We start from the raw sequence: 20,356 nt of genomic DNA, 5'->3' as shown, positions 1-20,356 counted from the left end.
GAAAAGAAATGCATTCTTTAGCCTAGAAGAAGATGATGATTCTTGAGCAGTAGATGTGAGCTGCCACACCAGCAGGAGAGCCAGGCACAACTGCATGACCTTTCTGCTAACATCCCAGATGGGAGACATAACCAGGAAAAACATGGTGTCACACTGTGTTTGCCAGGAAATCACGCGCTTGCCAGGGAGGCATTTCTCACCTCTCCAGGACACCACAGGGAGTGGAGATGGTCTTGCCAGGAGCTCAGTGTCACTTGCAGCAGGGATGAGACCCAGTAAGGCACATTTTATTCCCCAGACTTTTTGTACTTACACATAACATCCTATGCTGATTACGTCCTTGGGGACTTCTTCAGACATAACATCAAATTTCAAAACTCTTTGTAGGATGGGATGTGCTGTCAATATGAGTGCCAGTGGGAAAAATTATTTATTGGCAGAAGGGATTTTATAAACATGTTATGACATTCTTCTTCATCTGATTTATGCCGAGATATCCCAGATACTTAAGGGTAGAAGTAAACTAGGATGCACACATACATTTCCTCTGCCAGTAGTGCCCATATTTCACAAGGGCATGAATAAATAGACATTTCTAGATAAGAAGTGGAAACCTCTTTCCTCTATCTGAAGTAATTTAAAGTGCTCCCTTTATGCTATGGTCCCAGCCTTCCTTATCATTTGATAGTGTTGTTAGCATTGTTATAGTGCTGATGATTTAAACAGAAAAGAAGAACAAATTTTTAATTTTGCATTTCTTCTCTTCAGTAGTTTTTCAAAATATTGCTCTGGGTTAAGAGACAAAGTTAACGGGATTTACAGACTAGCTTACTGGTACAACAGCAAGAAACCAATTAAGGTTAGGTTAGGTTAGGTTAGGTTAGGCTAGGCTAGGCTGGGTGAGCTGCAGGGCAAATGGAGATATTTGGGGTTAGAAACTCCTTTCTCGGGAAGTGCAGTGTTGTTCCTGCTTAGTGCTACATACGGTGACGTCATGGGGTGGGGGAAGAGGAAAGAGGAGGGGTGATCTCCTAACAAACAGCTGTTGCAGCTGTAGAGAGAAAAAAGGAGAAAGATCAGGAGCAGCAGCAGCAATCCGACCCCTGCAACAGGTAATATCTCTTGAGTGCAGGTCACCTAGACTACTCAAATGTGAAAAGGAAGGGGAAAAAAACCTGGGGTGGGATGTGCCTGTGAGAGAAAAGTACATCTTTTGTCCTGGTTCTCAGCAGCTTTCTTCTGAGCTATAGCGCTTGCTGCTTGTCATGGCGGTGGGAGGGGGAAGGGGTAGAAGTTCAGACCAGCATGACTTAAAATGAAACTGTGTTAGCAGAGGGGCTTTTCTAGCAGACCTTTCCTGCGGGGGGGGGGGGTGGGGGGGGACAAAAAAAAAAAGGAACATCTCTCTCTGGTTTCCATGAAAGAGTTGCTTCCTCATGTGTGGCCAGCCAGTATGGGTGCACAGGAACGCAGCAGAGTGCCAAAGCTCCAAAGGTATGGAAGGGCTCAGTTCATGCAGGCCTGGGTGGGACCCCCCCTGAAAGGGTCCTGAGTGTGGGCTTCATCCTGGCACCTTGCAAGGGACACCTAGCCAAGGCAAGGGCTGCCCTGAGCTGGGTGCCACTGCTGTGCTGTCACCTTAGCTCAAGGGGGACATGGTCCTGACCACCCTTCAGACACTGAGGGCACCTACCTCCATACTTACCTCAGATGATAGCTACCACAGAGACGCTGAAGACCTAAAATAATAAAAATGCAACCATTATGTGATCTTTCTGCCTGTGGAAATATATCAGGTTTTGCAAGCTAAAACTGTCACTGGTAAAATCTCTGCTGGTGAATAGAAAAGAGGATGTTTGGGACCATGCTGCTGTGTGTGCTAGTTCTGGGTGGTCTTATGGTTTTGTCTAGTTTCCTAGGCTTTTTGCCCAGACAGAAAGCAGGTAAAGCTTTCCACTAAGCAAGGCTGGCCCTATATATGATGAATGCTTCCCTGGCATTTCAATGTATTTGATATAAAATCAGCCACGTGGAAAAATCAGTAACATGGAACTGACTACTAAAACAGCTGAGAGCAAGTCCAGCCTTCTGGGTCTCTCTCCTGCAAGACCCATTTCTGTTTCTTTCTCCTGTCGTCAATGCAGGCAGACTGCTGAAATGTGCAGTGCTCCCCCAGTGCCTTCAAATGAAAGCAACTTGAAAGTGTTAAAGCACATCACACTACAAGCAATAAATGAAGCAGAAAGACCATTTTACAAATCAGGCACCAGGGAGGCTAAGTGAGGTTTGTAAGATCAGACAGCAAGTCAGGAACTAAACAGCTACCTGTTGGATTGCTAGTCAGTGTTTTGTCTGCAAGGGTGCTTGCAGAAGCAGGCTTTGTGAGGTGAATGTGGAATGATACCTGCTGTGAACCAAGGGGAGCAGGAAATCTAATTAAAGCCCATCTCTTCTGCCAGTGACCTTTCAAATAGAAGCAGAGGACTGAATTTTGTGTTGTGACACAAAACTGTGAAGACAATGAAATGGGTTATCCTCAGTCTGTTTCTGGTTCTTTAAGTAAAGAGATCAGCCTTTGGATGAGAAAGACCTTAGAGAACAGTTACATTTCAGTTTCCTTTGGTTACACGGACATCACCTTTTATCCTCTGCGGAGTTCTTCACTTCTGACAAAGGCATTTGTTTGGTCTTAGGTACCTTTTTTGCAGGGATTAACATGGTAGGATGAAACCCCATTTTGAGATCAGGGCTGTTCCTTCACGCAGTGGAGAGCATCACCGAGCGAGGGAGCTGTGCTGCTCGCAGCTCTGGGGCCAGAATTTGTCTTCCAGGTAACACCGGCACACTGCCTGCCAGCACATCTCTACACTTTGGGAATACAGGGCTCTTCATAAATGCCAACAGTATGTATACATTTCAGTAGTTGCCAGCACATTTTATAGATGATGAGTTCTAACATGCAAGGGCTGCCACATTGCCAAAACACTAGTGTGAAGCTGCGTTTACAAACATCCTCTTGGTTATGCCCTGTTTAGCCAGGATTAAGCAGTTTAAGAGCGTGAAGACAACAATTTTCTAGCCAACCAATGGAGGCAGAGTTCAGAAAATAATCCCACATCACTGAAAGACAAGTTCTGAGGATGAGAGACAGATGTAGCCAACTAAACTTCAGAAGAGGAGAGAAACCTTATGCTCATATTGCATCCTGTGCAAAGCCCACATGGCAGTATCAGACCATCAGACTGGTGAACATGCTGACCAGAAAGCCTCAAGATTTTTATAACTGTTTCTGTAACTTTCATACCTGTTATGGTAATTCCTATCCATCCAGTAATAAGGCTGTTTCTTAAATCGGTAAAATGTTCTTAATTTTTTGCCTTTTTGTAAGGTACAGTGTCCCATCTGTTTTCTTACCATGAGAGAGAACAAAGTGTCATTAAGTAATAAGGCAGATGGGCTTTTGGGTGAATATTTACAGAGCTCACTGGACTTTAGTCTGCTTCAGTAGAATCATATTTTTCACAAAAGGAGTGTTTATGGAATACATTCGTCTGGGTCCTCATATGTTTTATTTTCATCGTATCAAAGGGCACTGACGGCTCTTGAGAAGTAAATTATGCCAATGAATCTTTCTGTGCTTATAGAAGTGATGATATGAGTAGCAGCAATCCTGCATAACAGTAAGAGAGGAAGAAAGTAAATTTCTATGACCTCCTTAGGATACATGTTGGTTAAAAATTTAGAAGATCAGTTTATCTAGATCAATTTACAGAAGTGTTTCTTGTTTTTTATGGTCTTGGTCCAACGCTGGGAATGAAGTATATGCATTTATCATATTTAGATATCTCTAAACACAGAAATTCACCGTGTTTGTTAATGTACAGATACAAATAAAGTTTGATGTCAGAGACGTACCACATCAACACACTGGATCAAGGGGCAACTTAAAGAGATCTTACTACTTATTGGGACAGGAAATTAATTGGTCAAACACAGGAGATAAATTCTAGTACAAAATTAACCAGTTGATTTCCCAAAGAGCTAGACAGTCCTTTTCATAGCTGGAGGACAGGTAAGCTTCTCTCTCTGCGGTAAGTCAGAAGAAAATACATTTATGGGAAAGGGAAATTAAGTATCTCCAGAGCCTATGAAGTTTTGCAAAAAGTCAGATTACCTATGAAAATTAGGTTAGTTACAAAAGTTAGTCTGCTCCAACAGGAGAAGATTCACTTTATTAAATGCAACTTGAAACACAGGCTGTGCAGAAAGACAAAGACCCTAGTTTGATGTTTACCTGGAAAACCTGTGGAGCAAGTTGGTTAAAAAAGGGAAAGACATATCCTTTGGACTGCATCAAATAAAAGCAGATTGAAATGCGGCTTTCTTTTCTATTTCTTCACCTACTTATTTACAACTATGCTGTCTGCTGGAGACACTGCAAGTTATTTGTATTGTACTCTAAGCTGTCTTGAGTGTATACAAGAGGCACGTCTTCTGGGAGGAACAGGATAAACCTCACTCAGATGCAGAAACCCCAACGCTGGTGTCTGCGAGAGTGCAAGGTCCTCAGCAGCGCTGTGGTGGGTGCGACCCCAGCAGTTCCTTGAGTCTGGTCGCACTGTCAAAGCAGAGTCAAGCCAAGGGGCTGAGGCTTGAATCCAGCACTCAGTGGAGTGTTGTCTTTGTTTAGTTACTTTTTCCTCTGGAGGCACAAGTTTCACTGTATGACCACAGATCACCCTCATCACTGGTAGAAACTCAGAAAATGTTGGGGGGCATAACCTAGGTATACCAACAAAGGGAGCCTTTGATCCATTAGGGAGAGTACTCCTCTGTGACAACTGACAGACATGGAGAGTTTTCACTGATCTGTTTACATTTCAGCTGTTTTCCTTTGATATACTAACATGTCCGAAGAGGGTGCGATTTCTACAGGTTAGAAAGCTTGAATGTTGTAGTAAGTCATACAGTTTGCTTTATCATTTTCACCTCCACAGCTTCACCATGAATACCTACCTCTTTGTGTATGACTTAATGCAATTCTGTGGACATTCCTGGATATTTACAAATATGATCATCAGGTTCATGTCATTTGGAAAAGGTAGGATTCCTTCTGTGTTTTCCTTAAACATTTTAAGAGGCAGTGGCCACAGAAACATCAAATTAGATATAAAGTTAGGATTCTGAATAGGTGTATGTCCAATACCAGGGGCTGTAATTTCAATTAGAAAAACATTGTTTTAGCCATTAAAAAGGATGAACAAACTACTAGTACCTACATTCTGCCTGTATCACATCAGGAATGAAGCTCCTGTTTTGCTAATGAGCTTTGATATTCAGCAGCATACTAGTAACATTTGACTTAGACACTGACCTAAATGTGTCTAGGTCCAGTCATTATGGTGAATATTAATCCTATTGAAGCCACTAGGAGGGAGTATCTTTGTGGTTATTGTGCACGACTCTGTGCAACATATTTGTCTTTCCATTGCCTGGGGTTAAGGCACAAAACCAGAAAACTAGTTGCTGGAAATTTAAAATTATTTATAATGGTGGACAGTTGCAGGTACATAAAAGACCTACTTTGTGGTCTGCTTGTTTTAGGAAGTGCCATGGGTACAGATACAGGCAGGAACTCAACATCTCCTCATGTTTAGACATTCCTCATACTTTTCCTCAACATGTCTACATATTCAGAAATATCCTAAAGTAGTTCTCTAAACCAACACATCCTGCACAATGTTTGCCAGTGCATCAAGTACAGGGGATCCCATTCTTTTCTCAGCTTCCTGCCTCTGTGTCAGAGCCACACACAGAGAATGGACTGCCTCCTCCCCAAAGCTTTGCTTCTGCTACCCAAAAGTTTGGTGCTGTGTGAATTTCATTTTTTGTCATCTCCAGTGGTGACAGGGCAAGAGCAAACCCAGTAGTTCGTCCAGGCTTTTACTGTATAACCAGCCTCTAATTTTCATCTTCTTTTTGTCTGTAGATTCATTGGCCGACACATTTTACTCCATAGGACTTGTAATGCGCCTTTGCCAGTTGTTATCTGTATTGGAGATCCTACACATCCTCATTGGCATTGATAAAAGCCATCTCTTCCCCAGGTTTTTGCAGGTAAGTCTATTTCTCAAGACCCTCCTTCCACGATCTACACACTTCAGCCATGGCTGCCCCTGGGGACAAGCCCAGACTGAACTACCTTAAATGGTCCACCTGCACCCTTCCTTGGGCACCTTGATCTGCTGATGGTTTGTTAACTGCAGGAATTGAGCCCTCAGAACTGAGCTGGGAAAGAGCTGCTCTCACAACTTTTTTCTTTTTTAAGCGAGAGTGAATAGTGAGTGCTGCATGCTTAGCCCACACAGCAGGGACCTGGAAGATGTCCACAGAAGTGGTCCCATTTCTAGGGTGCCATAGGTGGCTGAGGATACTACCTCCTCAGCCAACTTGCTTACAGCCAGAAGACAACATTTCAGAGCGCAAGTTTCAGTAGCTAATTCTTTTCCATACCATTTCCTCACTGACAAGTGCATATTTATTTTGCAGAGAAGCACAAGACAAGATTTTGTGGGGTAGCAAAGGGATGGTAGTGAGAAAACCACCAGCACATCAAGCCTCCTGAAACAGAGTTTGCTGGTGGTCATGAAGTGCAGAAGGAAAAGAATTAAGAAAGAGAAATGAAGGGACTAAAAAAGAATTAATGCTGGGAGAGGAAAGAAAGGAGAATTGCCATATTCTTGCTGTAAGGGTCTCTGCCCTCTCAAACCCAGACATGGGCAACTTGTGGCAACATCCCAGAGGTTCTGATGCTGTTAAGGGGTTTACAGGGCATATTTTCAGCTGTAGGCAGAAAAAACAGCCAAAAGATCACATGCTATAGCAGAAAGCAAGATCATTCTCTGACATTTTCCTTACCATACTCTTGTTTTTTGTTGAGACTTAGTCTCAGGTTTTGGTATTTGTCTTAATGCGCTGGAAAAAGTAAAAATGATGACTTGAGTTTACCTTCAAACCTTTCAAATCCTTAGTATTTGAATAATGGTGAAACTGGTATTGCTCTCAGCAATCAGAAGGTAGAAGACTAAGAGTAGTTATGTTTGTAGTTTTCTGGATAGCCCATTTTTGTCAAATGACGTATTACATGGGTGAAGATGTTCCTCTTTTAAAATCTCCATTAGAAATTGACTAATACAGATCTCTGTTCTTTATGCTGCTCACTAAATATGGTAGCAAATCTGTCAAAATGCCATTAACTCTTTTCCCCTGCCTAAATCTATATGCTCTTACACTGACCCAGGAAAAAAAAAAGTATCCTATCTAATGTGTCCTGTAACAAATCTCATGTCATCTCTTGGAGAGAAGAGCAGCCTGCTAACAGTCATTAAAGCAAGGCTTGTCCTGGCAGAGTTTACACATTCCCCAGCCCTGACGTAGTCTGTTCCTTTCTTACCCAGCCCTACAGAAGCAGAGATCAGGGAAGCCTGCAGAAACACTGCTCTTTGTCACCACAAAAGACACTAGATATGAAATGGACATTCTGAGCAAGAAAACTGTGACCTTTCTTGGGCAGTGCAATTACTGCAGTGCTCTGCAGGGCAGCATAGAGAAGGTGGGTCAAGGAATGATACGGCACTGTGACTCCAAACATTTGCCTCACAACACAGATAGCTTTGGCTCCTTACTTCATTCTTTCCTCAAGTGTTCTCTGACCACAAACACAACTCTCTTGCCTTGATTTTAGCTGTAGTCTCATGCTGTCCAAGCAAGGTGTACAAGCTCTTTGTGTAGACTTTGCTTTCACTTGGGTTGCCCTGCTTTAGCTGTGAGAGTGCAGGTTAAGCAGTTGTGTGCCAACGGTGTTTCATGTGCCTTGCCACACCTTCCTCCCTAGGAAAAAATATAAAAATATATTTTCCACAATGCACTGTGGACAGACAGTTAGAGACACTTACCTTACTGCAGCCTGCTGACTACTGCACATAGTCGGGACACTGGTAAAGCTGCAAGAATTTGATAGTGGCTGCCCTGTTCTGCATCGCCACTACCTGTTCTGACTCCAAGCTTAAAACATATCCCTAGATGCATCCCTCAGGCTGTGCACACACATGCATATCCACAGTGAACTTCATCTCAGGTGATCTCTAGGATGCGAGAACAGGTGGGTCTGGCAATGTCGGAGAAGCACACGGGTGGAAGTAATGCCACCTAAAACAAGCTGTGAAAGCACCCCTGTGGTGGCTGGTTGTTTTGTAGGCATTATAGCAGAGACAAGATTTAAGCACCGTCTGAATGAAGGATTTCTGCCAAATATTGTGGTTTAGTAGCATTTACAAGAAACACTTTGAGATACACATTACAGGTAGTGGAAAAGCAAACTCAGAGGTGTTTTCTGGAAAAACCCTTTCAGTATGGCCTGATTGAGTGACAAAGTCTCAGGCCACCAGGCACCTGAGAAGGGTCAGGGATGCCAAGGCCAAGTCATACGATGGGAGAGAGAGGAGACCTGTATGATGGATGCTTTGGAGGAAGGGAAGACAAGGGAGGGTCACAAAGTTGGTAAAGGGATGTCTCTCAGGGCATTTGCAGTGTGAATGATTGAGAGGAGAACAGGAGAATGTGTCACATGTCATTGCAGTTGCCAAAACAGAGGATAATGAAATTTAGTAGTCTGTCCAGGGAGTAAAGGCTAATGGGACTGGTACTTTAGCAAGGGAGAGAGTAGAAAAGACGTAAGAAAAGACACATTTTTGTGAATAAAACCATGAGTGAAAAACACCAGTTCTTCATCCTGTGCAAACAGGATTGGATTTACCAGACCAAAAGCAACGTACTACGGCTTTGTGATAAAAACATTAATTTTTAACTTAATCTAAATACTTAGTTGCACTTTTTTGGTCTTTTTTAAACAGTCACTAAATTGAAGAGCTATGTAAGGGTTTCAGGTACCAAGTACTATACTGCACAGTCACGGTTATTAAAAAATGGAAGTGAATGTGGTGCCTACTCCTGCCCTAACCTCAGCTAGTCTCATTTGCTCTGTCTCACTTACTTGCTTCAAATGCCCAGGCTGTCTTGTGGAAATTTATGTGATTCTACAGAACTTGCTGTATCCTGTGAGAGACCAGTGCTGGGAGAGGAAGGAAATTCCAGTTTGATTTTAACACAAAGAACAAGAAGGAATGAAAAATGAAACCACTGTATTTATGCTTTGTGAGGTGTCAGCATATACTTCCTTTTTATGAACATGAAAACACAGGCCTTTTAGTTTTGATTTTTTTTTTTTTTTTAAGCAAGAGAGTAGCAACAGAGAATACCATATTTTCATTCATGTGAGGAGGATAGATGATCTATAGGAGAAATGAGCTGTGGCTGAGCAGCAGCACATGCCTTTTATATGTAAGTGCGTATATGTATGTGTGTATACACACACATATACATATATGTATGTGTGTATATATATGTACATGATGTCATGTATATACATATACAGATGTGCGTGTGTAGGGGGACAATATCAACAGACATTTATTGGAAGCTCCTCTTCTTCAAGTAGCAACCTGCCTTGTCACTTGCTGAAAAAGTCCCCAGACTCTGACTAACCCTTGCCATCCACCTTCAATTTGTGTGAGTTACCTAAAGGTATGAGTGCTATGAAAGAAAAAAGCACAATGTCTTAAAGGGGAATAAAGGCAAGCAGGCAGGCAACCTCCTGATTTACATAGAGAAGAGGTAGGATGCCCCGGTCTATCCTCATTGTTGTGGTTGCAACCCAGCTGACAGCCAAACATCATGCAGCCACTCACTCACCCTCCCCAGCCTGGAGGAAGAGGAAGTTAATTGGAGGAGTAAAGGGAGACTCGTAGGTTGAGATAAAAACAGTTTAATAATTGAAATAATAAGGATGGTAATATAATAATAATAGAAAATACAAATGGGTAATGCCAGTGCAATTGCTCACCACCAACTGACTGATGCCCAGCCTGTTCCTGGCTAGCAATCCCAGAGAAGATCCTGAAACCACAATCCCAGACGCAAGAGAGCAAACTTCCTGGCTGTCCTGGTTTAGCTAGGATAGGGTTAAGTTTCCCCAGCAGTGGGGGGAAGCTCTAGCCGGGTTATTCAATACCATGCTGACATCACCTCCTGGCGCCCAAGCGCGGGAGAATCAGTGCGTGTGTTTTGAGATCGCTCTGCTCTCACTGCTGTATCAGTATACTTCTTGCTCTGTTCATTGTTATTACTGTTACTGTTATTGTTATTGTTGTTGTTTGTTTTGTTGCTGTCGCACTGTTGTATTAAACCTCTCCTTATCTCAGCCCTGGGGCTTTGTATTTCACTCCCTTTGTGGGGGAGGGGCAGCGGCCGCATGGTCTCAGACCCCGGCAGGGACTAAACCACCGCACTGGCCAATCCTCATATATGTCCTGAGCATGTCATTATATGATATGGAATATTCCGTTGGCCAATTTGGGTCTGTTGCTCTGGCTCTGCTCCCTCCCAGCTTCTTGTTTACCTGGACATGGGAAGGACATGAGGAGTCGGAAAGTTCTTGGTCTCTTAGCAACAACTGAAAACATGAGTGTATTATCAACATTCTTCTCATACCAAATGCCATACTGAATTCAAAGCACAGCACTATTCTAGCTAAAAAGAAGAAAAATTAATTCTATTCCAGCCAAAACCAGGACACTCATGAGGACATCACAATTGCCCTTGAGCAGCCAGGCCTGTATCCTGTCCCGCAGACGTGCTCCAGAGCAAGGCCACAGGTGGTTTTCAATTTTTGTCTCTGATGGCTGCTTTGTGCATCCCATTGTTTGCTGGCTGAGACTGCAGTCTAACATGAACAGAAGACCTACAGGGAACCTGCTTTGTCTCAGGTCCAGTTCCCTGCTCTTGCAGGTACTTAACATAGTTTACAATCTGATTACTGACTTCCATCATCTGCAACCAGCGAAGCTGAGTGCCTGCAGTGATCCCCTTCCCCAACATGAATCCTCTGATGGAGGAAACCTGATAAGCCCCAGCTAGGTGATACTCACTGCCTCTTGTGCACCTGCTTGTGCCCTGGCGAGAGAAGGAAATCCAACAGCCTCTTTCACTCCCAGACCGTGAGGCTGAATTGTGGGTCTCCATAGCCACTCTGTCTCCTCGGTCAGTGCTCATCCTTTTGAAATTGAGGATGGTAGCTACCTGTCTAGTGCTTATCCTTTTATCTCACTGAAATGGGATGAGCTCCTGATCACTTGACCATGCTGTTTTCTAGCACTTTTCCATCTGGCCACCTTTGAAGAGCAAGTGACTGTTTGGAAAATCTGCCAGCTCTCACATCTGAAAACATGTCCACCTTTTCATTGTTGCGACAAAGCTTTGGTCTCTAAGTCAGATAATTCCCTGAAATATCTCTCATATTAACAATATTGCAGAACTCTCTCTCCACATCCCAGTCTGATTATAGGGTTGCTAACAAAATGCCCGCACCACTAATGCTTTACTCCTTTACCACCCTCCACTAAAATGATTTTAACTCAGGTTCTATTTTATTTATTCTCTCCATCTCACAATCCAGTTCAATGTTCACACTCCTTTTACCTTTGTTTTGATTTCCCTCTTGTGATGGTTGTCCCACCACGCTTCTCTTATCTCTGTTGTATCTGCTTTCAGATCCTGCATCAATACTTCCAGTTCCCCCATTTTCTTGTGAGGTTCCTCAGCATCAGCGTACAAACACAGGACTTGCTACCTCTCACTCTCTGTTTCCTGGCCCTGCTATACAGAGGTCTGTCAACATCTGACCTTCTTAGAAATCAGTTCCTCAGTTAGGGACCAATGGGATCAGCAGCACAAGATGACAGTCAGGGCAGGGTGAGAGGCAGCAAGACCACTTTTATCTGTCTTGGCCCTTCAGTGCTTTTCAAGATGAGGAACCAGATCCTCTCACGTAATTTTGCTGAATAGTGAAGTGATGGCTGCTTTATCTGATACATGTGGTTTTCAAAAAAAGTCTGTAGCCAAAATGTTCCATGCAGGAACCAGTAAACACTATGTAACAAAACTACAGCACAAACTTGATGAAATGCAAAGTTCTTATTTAAGGTAGGAGTAAGGGGAAGGGGGAAACCAAGGGAAGAAGAATGACTGTGATTATAAAAAACACCTTGTTAATCTGTTTTCATTTCATGATTTTTCACTGACTTGACATCTTAACCCATAAAATCATTAAGCCTAAGGTACCTTACGGAAGAGATGGCAGTGGCTATAAAAAACCCCAATGAAGCTATACTGATTCATACCAACTGAATAGAAGCAAGTTTTCTCCTTCAGTGCTTTCAAAGAGAGTGTAAATCAGCGTGAACTAGTACTGTTCTGGGAGAGTTGCACAAGCAACTCTTGGCAGTACTATTACAGATACATTTATTTTGCAGGGCAGGGCATGGATACTGACAGAAACTTGTCCAAGAAAGCGGCAAAAAGACGCTTTTTTTTGATTTCTTGAGCTTTAATATTGCCAAAGTATTTTTTTAAGCTGGAGAGACTGTCTGTTTAATCTGCTTTTATATCTTTTAATTTGTAAAGGCATACCTTGTGGATTGGATAAGGTTCAACTACTAGAAAAATGTTATGACATAAATATTATGGCAAATGTTGTTATGAAATGGTAAGATTAAACCCACTTCTAGCCAGGAACAGAATGAAAAAAAACATAAGGTATTCTACTTTTCCTCCTCCTCCTTTCTGCAAATCTTACATGAGAGATACCTCTTGGAACACAGATCTCCAAACTATGGAAAGACTGTGAGATTAGCAGTGTGTGGCATATTTTCCCACCCAAGGACCCTCTGCATCCCATGGCCTCCCATGCAGCCTACAAGCAAGGAAGCTTATGCCCACCAGCCCTCCAGGCACCTTCAGGGGCACAGTGGGAGAAGTCCTTGCTCCCACGACCTCTGCCAGCTCATCCACAGGTTTTCTGGCCTACAAACTCAAGTCATCCCCGTTGGGAAGCAAACCTCATCCCTCACCATAGCAGATCCATGATGCTGCAGCCAACAGTTTTCAGTTCTCTGAGCTGGAGGCCAATGGGGTCTTGAACAAAAGCAGGCCAAGAAGCAAAACGTTCACTGGAGCATCTGTGTAAACAAACTGAATTCACCTATGACCTCCTTTTTCGCCAAAATAGCACGGAAATGAGAGCTATAGAAGGTGCTCCCTGATTTCACAATTCTTTTTTCTTTTCAGATCACTGAGAGAGTAATTGTTTTATTTGTCGTGATCAACAGTCAGGAAGAAGTTCAAGGGAAATATGTCGTGTGTGTTTTATTTTTCCTTTGGAATTTATTAGATGTGGTCAGGTAAGGAGTCAACGGCGAAACCACAAAGGAAAAACAGGTCATTCTTGTGAGCAGAATCCCACCCCCACTGTTCTGCAGGTTCATTATTTTTAAATTGGTAGAAAAGCATATTATCCATTTTAAATAAAAGCTTTGCCCTTATAAGCTTCTTACTGATTTTTACAAAAATCTGCATAGCTGAGAGGCAGAGTGACTTACAGAAGTAAATGACTGCATTAACATTTGTAGTTCAAAGGCTTTGACCTTTTTAACAAAAATTTAGAAGGAAATCACAGCTACCTCCCAGGGAACAACAATTTCCAAAACTGATTTACAATCCTATTGCTTTATTTTTAAATTTTTTTAACATCTCACTTCAATCCAAGATTGACAGCACAGTAAGGCAGCACCGGCACAACTCCTTGCTAAAATAGAAAGACTATTCTAGGTTAATTGCACCGTGCTTTCCAAAAATCCAAGAGTTCCCGCTGCAGAGACTGAGAATTTTGGTGTAGTAGGGTATATATCACACTGCAGGGACAAGGCACATGAGGCAAAATGGATAGGAATACCATTGAGGATTTTGGCCTCAAAAATTTTGTATGGTGGAAGGTGGTGGTGGTAAAAGTATAATGGTGAAAAATACACATTACTGACTTTGCACTGGTATCTGAATGTCAGTAACGTTTCTCAAATGGAACTTAAGCCTCTACGGACCTCAGTTTGTAGACTTACAGCAGGAAAGACATGGAATTAAGAAGCATTTTAACAAGACATAGCCCTCACAGCAACCTCTGTATGGAAGCAAAAGTTTTTTCTTTATCTTTTTTCTTTCTGCTCAAACAGCTTTCTGCTATTTTAAGTAAGTTGCTTTGGAGACTGACTGGGGAATATGGATTTAGGCAGCAGAGGAAATGTACACAGTAAAAGAGATCTGAGAAAGCAAAAGTGTCAGGTAGGATTACTAAGAAAGATTTTAAGTCAGCTTCAGAGTATTTGTACTACATATGTTAATAAACTATTCATTGTATTGATTATTTGGATTATTGCTCCATCCCACTTCTTTTTGAAGTTTGTAAAGCTAAAACACTAGAACCTAATCTCAAATGAAAGGGTTCTGTGCAGCTGGAGAGAGGCCAAAACCGTAAACAATATTGGCTATAAAGACCTGTCAGTGCGTTATAGTCCTATCATTGCTAAAGAACACAGTCCAGCATCATGGCAATAACAGTGGCCATTTAACAGGCAAGATACTGTGGACTACAGCAGCAAATGACCAATTCAAATAATAACACAGCGTACAACTCATACAGATGTAGAATTCTTACCTGATTTATTTTACAGCATCTGTGTCATGTCCTAGCATCTCAAAGAAGTCGTCATGTCTGAATGTACAGGAATCTATCCCATCCCTTAGCCAACTAGTCTTGAAGTATTACAAGTTCTTCCACATAGTTCTTCAGGGACATAAATATCCTGTGCATTACGGCCAATGATATACTAAGAGCAAATTCTGCAAGGTTTTCTATATCTCATCTTCCCTGCCTATGCCACAAACAGCCTAACAAGGTATATTGTGAGGGAGTAGCTGTTTCTTGTTTGTCCTGGGTTGAGATTATGCCTTAAAAGCAATAGTAATAAAAAACTGAGAAAATCCTGAGGTTGCAGAGGACAAACTTGAGAGATGACAGTACACTTATAGCCTATCAAACTCTTCTACAGTCCAGGAATGATGCAAAATTAGTCGAATTAATAAGAAAGGAATACAGAAAGCTTGTTTGATGCTGGTTCCATCTGTCAGAAACAGTCGTGGCTAACAGTGGCTTAAAAGTTCTTATTTTCATATCTCTAGCAGGACACAGCACAAAAAGCCTTTCAGCTGACCAAAAATGCAATCAGACTTGTTTCTCCAGTGTCTGGAAAGCTGCTGTACCATTTTTAGATTAAAATTTAGATGTACCATTTTTAGACTTAGATCCTAGCTAGGATTAGCTCACCTTTGGAGACTGAAGTCCTAGGCATTCTGGTCTCCCACTGAGCAACAGTAACAGCCACAGTAAGAATAAAACATTGCAATACACTGGAGCACAACTGCTTTTTTTGCACCTACTACCCCTTCTGGGGTCCAGGGGAAGGGCAGCGGTACTACAGAAGATTAAATACCTGGGATTACCTTGCTGTTTAGCCTGGAGTAGCTAGTTCAGCAGTCACAAATCAGCATTTTCTCAGCCCCAAGCAACAGTCATATTCTGCCTGCCCCTCTCAGTTGTAACACCCCTATCTTAAATCCATTTTCTGATGGAACAATATGAAATCATGTTGGTTTCTGATACAGCCTGTGGGCTGGAAAGCTGTCTGCCTGCTCTAGGGCAGCGTGAGGCAACTCTTCTGAAATAATGAACCATCTACTTCAGACATCAATTAGAGCCTGAACAAAACTGTTGCAGTATTGCTCTGAAATCTTCTCAGACAGGCAGGTCCAAGCTCTTCTGCAATTCCCTTGGATTCTTCAACACCATATCTTTATTTTGAAAGGCATAATCATTCCCTTTGAGCTCATCTACTGTTCCTCTTGCTGCAGGTACACTTACAACATGTTAGCAAGGATGGGAATATACTACCTACCACTGACATGGCTCAACTTCTCACTGTGCATCCCACTCTATCCCCTTTCAGTTCTGGCTAAAGGTAAAAAGATAAGAAAGGTACCAATGACTTGCTTCCTTAATCTTCTTCAATAAAAATGTGATCAGTTCGTCATTTGTGTTTAAGATACTTCTTTTTGTGTTGCCAAAGAAGTTGTGAATGTTTATGTACTCTCATACTAACCTGTATGTCACCTATCTTCCTCTTTTCTGCACTTTCTCCTTAATAGGGGTTCTCTACGATTTGTATGTGGGTTTGTTTTGTTTTTTAAAAACATGGGAAAATGTTCATTTTTTCTGGGTAAAGCAGGAAAACACCCCCACAAAAGACAGAGGGATGCTCCCATTCCAGACTGACCACATTAGTGGTCCCAAAGCTGCCTTCTCCCTCACTGAGGCTGACCTTACTGGCTTAGGCCATACTTAGCCCCTTATCACACCCAGACCAGGAAATGTGCCCACTGAGATAATACTGAAAGCAGTGCAACTACAGGAGTGACATAACTTGTTACTGAATAGGAAATACTTGCTAACTCTAGTACTAAGAGCAATTAGCACTTCAGACCTACAAAACTGAACTCAAGAGGCAAACAACATGTGCATATGCATACGAATGATATGGTAAATTCAGCATATAATACAGCTATCTATACCTTAGAGGTAATTGACTTTTATATGAAGCTTTCTGATGATCTTCCACCTCCTTTTGACTTAACCATGTTATTTTACAGCATTTGCGATTTGTGTATCACTGCCTTATTTTGAATCCTTTGGCACATACTCCATCGAGCTACCCCTTCCATTCGCCTTCTCAATCTACTTCCCCTATGTTCTGAAAATGTACCTGCTAGTGCTCTTCATAGGTAAGTATCTTATCTTCCAGGAATCTGGATCTCAACACAACTGGGATGATCATGGCAACAAAAAAATCAAATCAGTATAGCTCCTTTCAGAAACTATTAACTTTTTCTGCCACATCTGCAGGCCACTGCAGGGAAGTTCATCACCAGCTGTTTGGATTTCTGATGTCTTTCAAATATAAATAATTGAATTTGCAAGATACACGCTGTGTGTGAGGCATAAAAATAAAAACCAAATTGCTTCAGTGATCCTGGCCTTAAAGCTACTTACTGAAGTTTGTTTTTAAAAAAAAAAAAAATTCTCATTTGATCACACTCTCATTCTGAGTAACCCCTCCTCACTCATTCATCCTAGCTGGTTATATCTAAATTAAGACTTCTACAACTTGATTATCCAAAGGGGTGAAAAAAGAACCCACCCCAAAACCTGTATATAAATAGACACCTTCTCCTTCTCAATAAAACACTTTTTGAAAAATTTGAACTGAATTTGGCTGCATTACAGTCAAATCTTTGTTCCGTCACTGGCTTTAACGCTACTTTGAAGGATCTCATCTTTGCGATGCAGTGTTCTGTTCCTAAGTTCATGGAAGGAACTGTGCAAGATGAAGGCTCATACTGTTCCTTCTAAATGAAGACGCTTTGGACTTTACTCCCATGTTCTATAACCATTTTGTGTTTTGATTCAGGTATGTGCTTTATCATCCAGAACCTCTTCTCTGAAAGGAAGGCACACCTAGGGACAGGCAACATCAAAAAGAAAAGAAGCTAAATCTTATTTTGTTTGGAAATAAAAAATATATTCCCAGTGGGCTGCTGTGTATCAAAGGTTAAAAAGAAATTAGACAAAGATTTTCAATGCAAAACTCCTGTTTGCATGTACATTATCTGGCTATGTAGAGTTTTCAGAAAAGGCAGGTCTCTTTAACGCACCTCAAAATAACTAGTTACTTCTGAAAGTTTTGACTTCAAATAGCAGGAGTTTTAAAAAATAATATATTTTTTCTAATATGTATTAGAGAACTCCAAAAAAAATTGAGGAGTGCCTCCACTCACAATCGCACTAGCAACCCTTATTTTGGTGTTAATTCTTGCCTCATTAGCAACAGATATTCTGTAATGACAATACAATTTAATCTACAAGATTATTTTATATTAGGCCTACATGTATGTGCCTCATACATAAAAATGCTAAACTGGCTAGAACTGGGACCTCTCAAGGAGCAGAACCTGGAAACTTTGCAACCTACGAGATTCATATGTTGACCAGCCCCAGGCATTCACAAAGGATCCCTCACATTCTGGCCCAGCCTTCACTTCTTCAAACAAGATTCCAGAAAATGCAGCTAAACCACAAAGGCAAGTGATCAGGTACTCATCTACCATATATTCAAGGGGTATTTAAGGGTCAGAAGTAAAAACTTATAATCATGTGCCTGGTAGACATTAAGAATCTCTTTCCCTACAATGACTTTCTTCCATGCTAAACAGCAGACAGACACACAAAAGAAGCATGATGTACTTAAGCCAAATATATGTTGTTCTTTAAAGGGAAGTGAGTGACTATCAAAAGCCATGCGCAAAATTCTAGCCATTTTACTCAAGTGTGTTTCTCCTCATACTTCTGTACAACTATCTGTGAGAATGCAGCTAGAACACAAGTCTCTTAAAAGGCTGGGACTGAAGAATACGGACAGCAACCCAGGGGGACTGTACAAGTGAAAATGGACAAATAACTGCTTAGAGGCTGGCAGGGGCTCTTCTGATGTTTCATCCATACTGGTTGCCACCTCATTTGAATTCAAGCAATTGGGGAGAAAAGTGAGGCTATTTTTTTGAGCTTGACTGAAAACTCGGGAGAGTGAAGAAAGATAATAGTTGGAGGGAAGATAATATTTAAAAGGAAAATTAACATTGTCACAATATGAAGAGGCTTTTGCCTGTATGACTTTCTAAACCGTGCAGCCTAAGAGGGTATGTTAGGAAAGAGCGAAGCTGGCCTCGATGGACTCATTTATTACAAAAGGTCACCTACTATAATTTTTATGTATTTAACATATGTGGCAGATTAATACCTGCAGACTACTGTGACCACTGGAGTATTTGCAAACAATAGGCAACAAGCTCATGCATGCAATAGTATAGGGTCAACCCTGGAATTTTTTTTTTTTTTTTTGAGAGCACTGCAAACAGAGGTAGGAATTTGGAACTTATTAGAGAAACAGAAGTACTTCCACTTTGGACTTCTGTCTGACCCACATAGATTCAGGTGTAGACAAACATGAAGAATCATGCAGAGCAGCTGAATAGGATGACAGCTTTGAAAAGAGACAGAATAAGAACACTTCACGTCAAAACGCTATATAACACACTAGAGGTGAAACATGGACATTTTTCCCCTTGGAAATTCAATCTAATGTGTTTGTCATTAAACTGCCTGGAGTTAGCATACCCTGTAGGACGAAACATGACATATGATATTTGGTCTACGTGGCAAGTGGGGAAGGAGCAGGGATGGCCTCCGTGAGAAGAAGCCAGTGGCTTCCCCCATGCCAGACACAGAGTGTTCCAGTCAGCTCCAAAACAGAGCCACCATGGGACACTGCTGAGCCAAACAGCAAGCTGATGGTGCTCTGTGAAAACATATTTAAGAAAAGGTAAAAAACGCTATGGAGCAGGTGTAAGAGAAGAATTAAGAAAAATGTGAGAGAAAAAGCTCTGCAGACACCAGAGTCAGTGGGGAATGAGAGGACACTGCAGCAGATTCCCCTGTGGCCCATGAAGACGACCATGGTTGTCCCTCTGCAGCCCATGGAGGACCATGTCCGACAAGATATCCGCACTGCAGCCTGTGGATATGCCCTGAAGGAAGCTGCAGCCCACGGAGAGCCCACACGGGAGCAAGTTCCTGTCAGGAACTATGGCCCTTGAGGGACCCACACTGGAGCAGACTTTTCCAGATGGACTGCACCCCATGGAAAGGACCCACGCTAGAGCAGTTTGTGAAGAGCTGCAGCCTGTGAGAAGGTCCATGCTGGAGCAGTTCATGAAGGACTGTATCTCATTGGAGAGGGACCCCATGCTGCAGCAGGGGAACAGTGTGAAGAGGAACACACAGCAGAGATGAAGGTTTATGAACTGACTGCAATCCTCATTCTCTACCCACCCTGCACTGCTTGAGGAGGGAGGAGGCAGAAGAGTCAGGAATGAAGGAGTGAAGTTGAGCCTAGGAAGAAGGGAAGGGTGGGGGGGAAGGTGTTTTAAGTTATGGTTTTGTTTCTTACTATATTTTCAACTGGCAATAAATTACTCTTCCCCAAGTTGAGTCTCTTTTTGCAACGGCACCCGGTAAATGATCTCCCTGTCTTTACGTTGACCCATGAGCTTTCTCATCCTATTTTGTCCCTGTCCTGTTGAGAAGATGGAGAGGAGCAGCTGAATGGGCATCTGACAGTCAGCCAAGGTCAAACTTAACCACAGATATTCATGCTAAGCCATGTTTATTGCTTTATGTTAA

At 42.1% G+C, this 20,356-nt stretch overlaps 1 protein-coding gene across 1 annotated transcript; it reads left to right on the top strand.

Annotated features, from left to right (window-relative positions):
- The first annotated feature begins 1,022 nt into the window (after nt 1-1,022).
- Nucleotides 1,023-18,591, top strand: HACD4 (3-hydroxyacyl-CoA dehydratase 4). Its single transcript, XM_074813569.1, has 7 exons — nt 1,023-1,112; nt 4,998-5,101; nt 5,990-6,117; nt 13,243-13,355; nt 15,916-16,022; nt 16,711-16,842; nt 17,529-18,591. The coding sequence occupies exons 2-7, from the start codon at nt 5,005-5,007 to the stop codon at nt 17,609-17,611; spliced, it is 660 nt and encodes a 219-aa protein (XP_074669670.1). The 5' UTR covers nt 1,023-1,112; nt 4,998-5,004; the 3' UTR covers nt 17,612-18,591.
- The last annotated feature ends 1,765 nt before the right edge of the window (nt 18,592-20,356 follow it).

Source organism: Strix aluco, chromosome Z (assembly GCF_031877795.1).
Source record: "Strix aluco isolate bStrAlu1 chromosome Z, bStrAlu1.hap1, whole genome shotgun sequence".
In the NCBI taxonomy this organism is placed as follows: domain Eukaryota; kingdom Metazoa; phylum Chordata; class Aves; order Strigiformes; family Strigidae; genus Strix; species Strix aluco.
The sequence above is the reverse complement of the archived record's forward strand: the minus strand, read 5'-3'. Positions and strand labels throughout refer to the sequence as shown.

What these genes read in the sequence shown, in the direction of transcription:
- HACD4 (XM_074813569.1), top strand. Translation starts at nt 5,005, where the DNA reads ATGAATACCTACCTCTTTGTGTATGACTTAATGCAATTCTGTGGACAT. An exon ending in GTTCATGTCATTTGGAAAAG is followed by an intron (nt 5,102 to 5,989) that starts GTAGGATTCCTT and finishes TTTTGTCTGTAG; the next exon opens with ATTCATTGGCCGACACATTT. An exon ending in CCTTTCAGTTCTGGCTAAAG is followed by an intron (nt 16,023 to 16,710) that starts GTAAAAAGATAA and finishes GTTATTTTACAG; the next exon opens with CATTTGCGATTTGTGTATCA.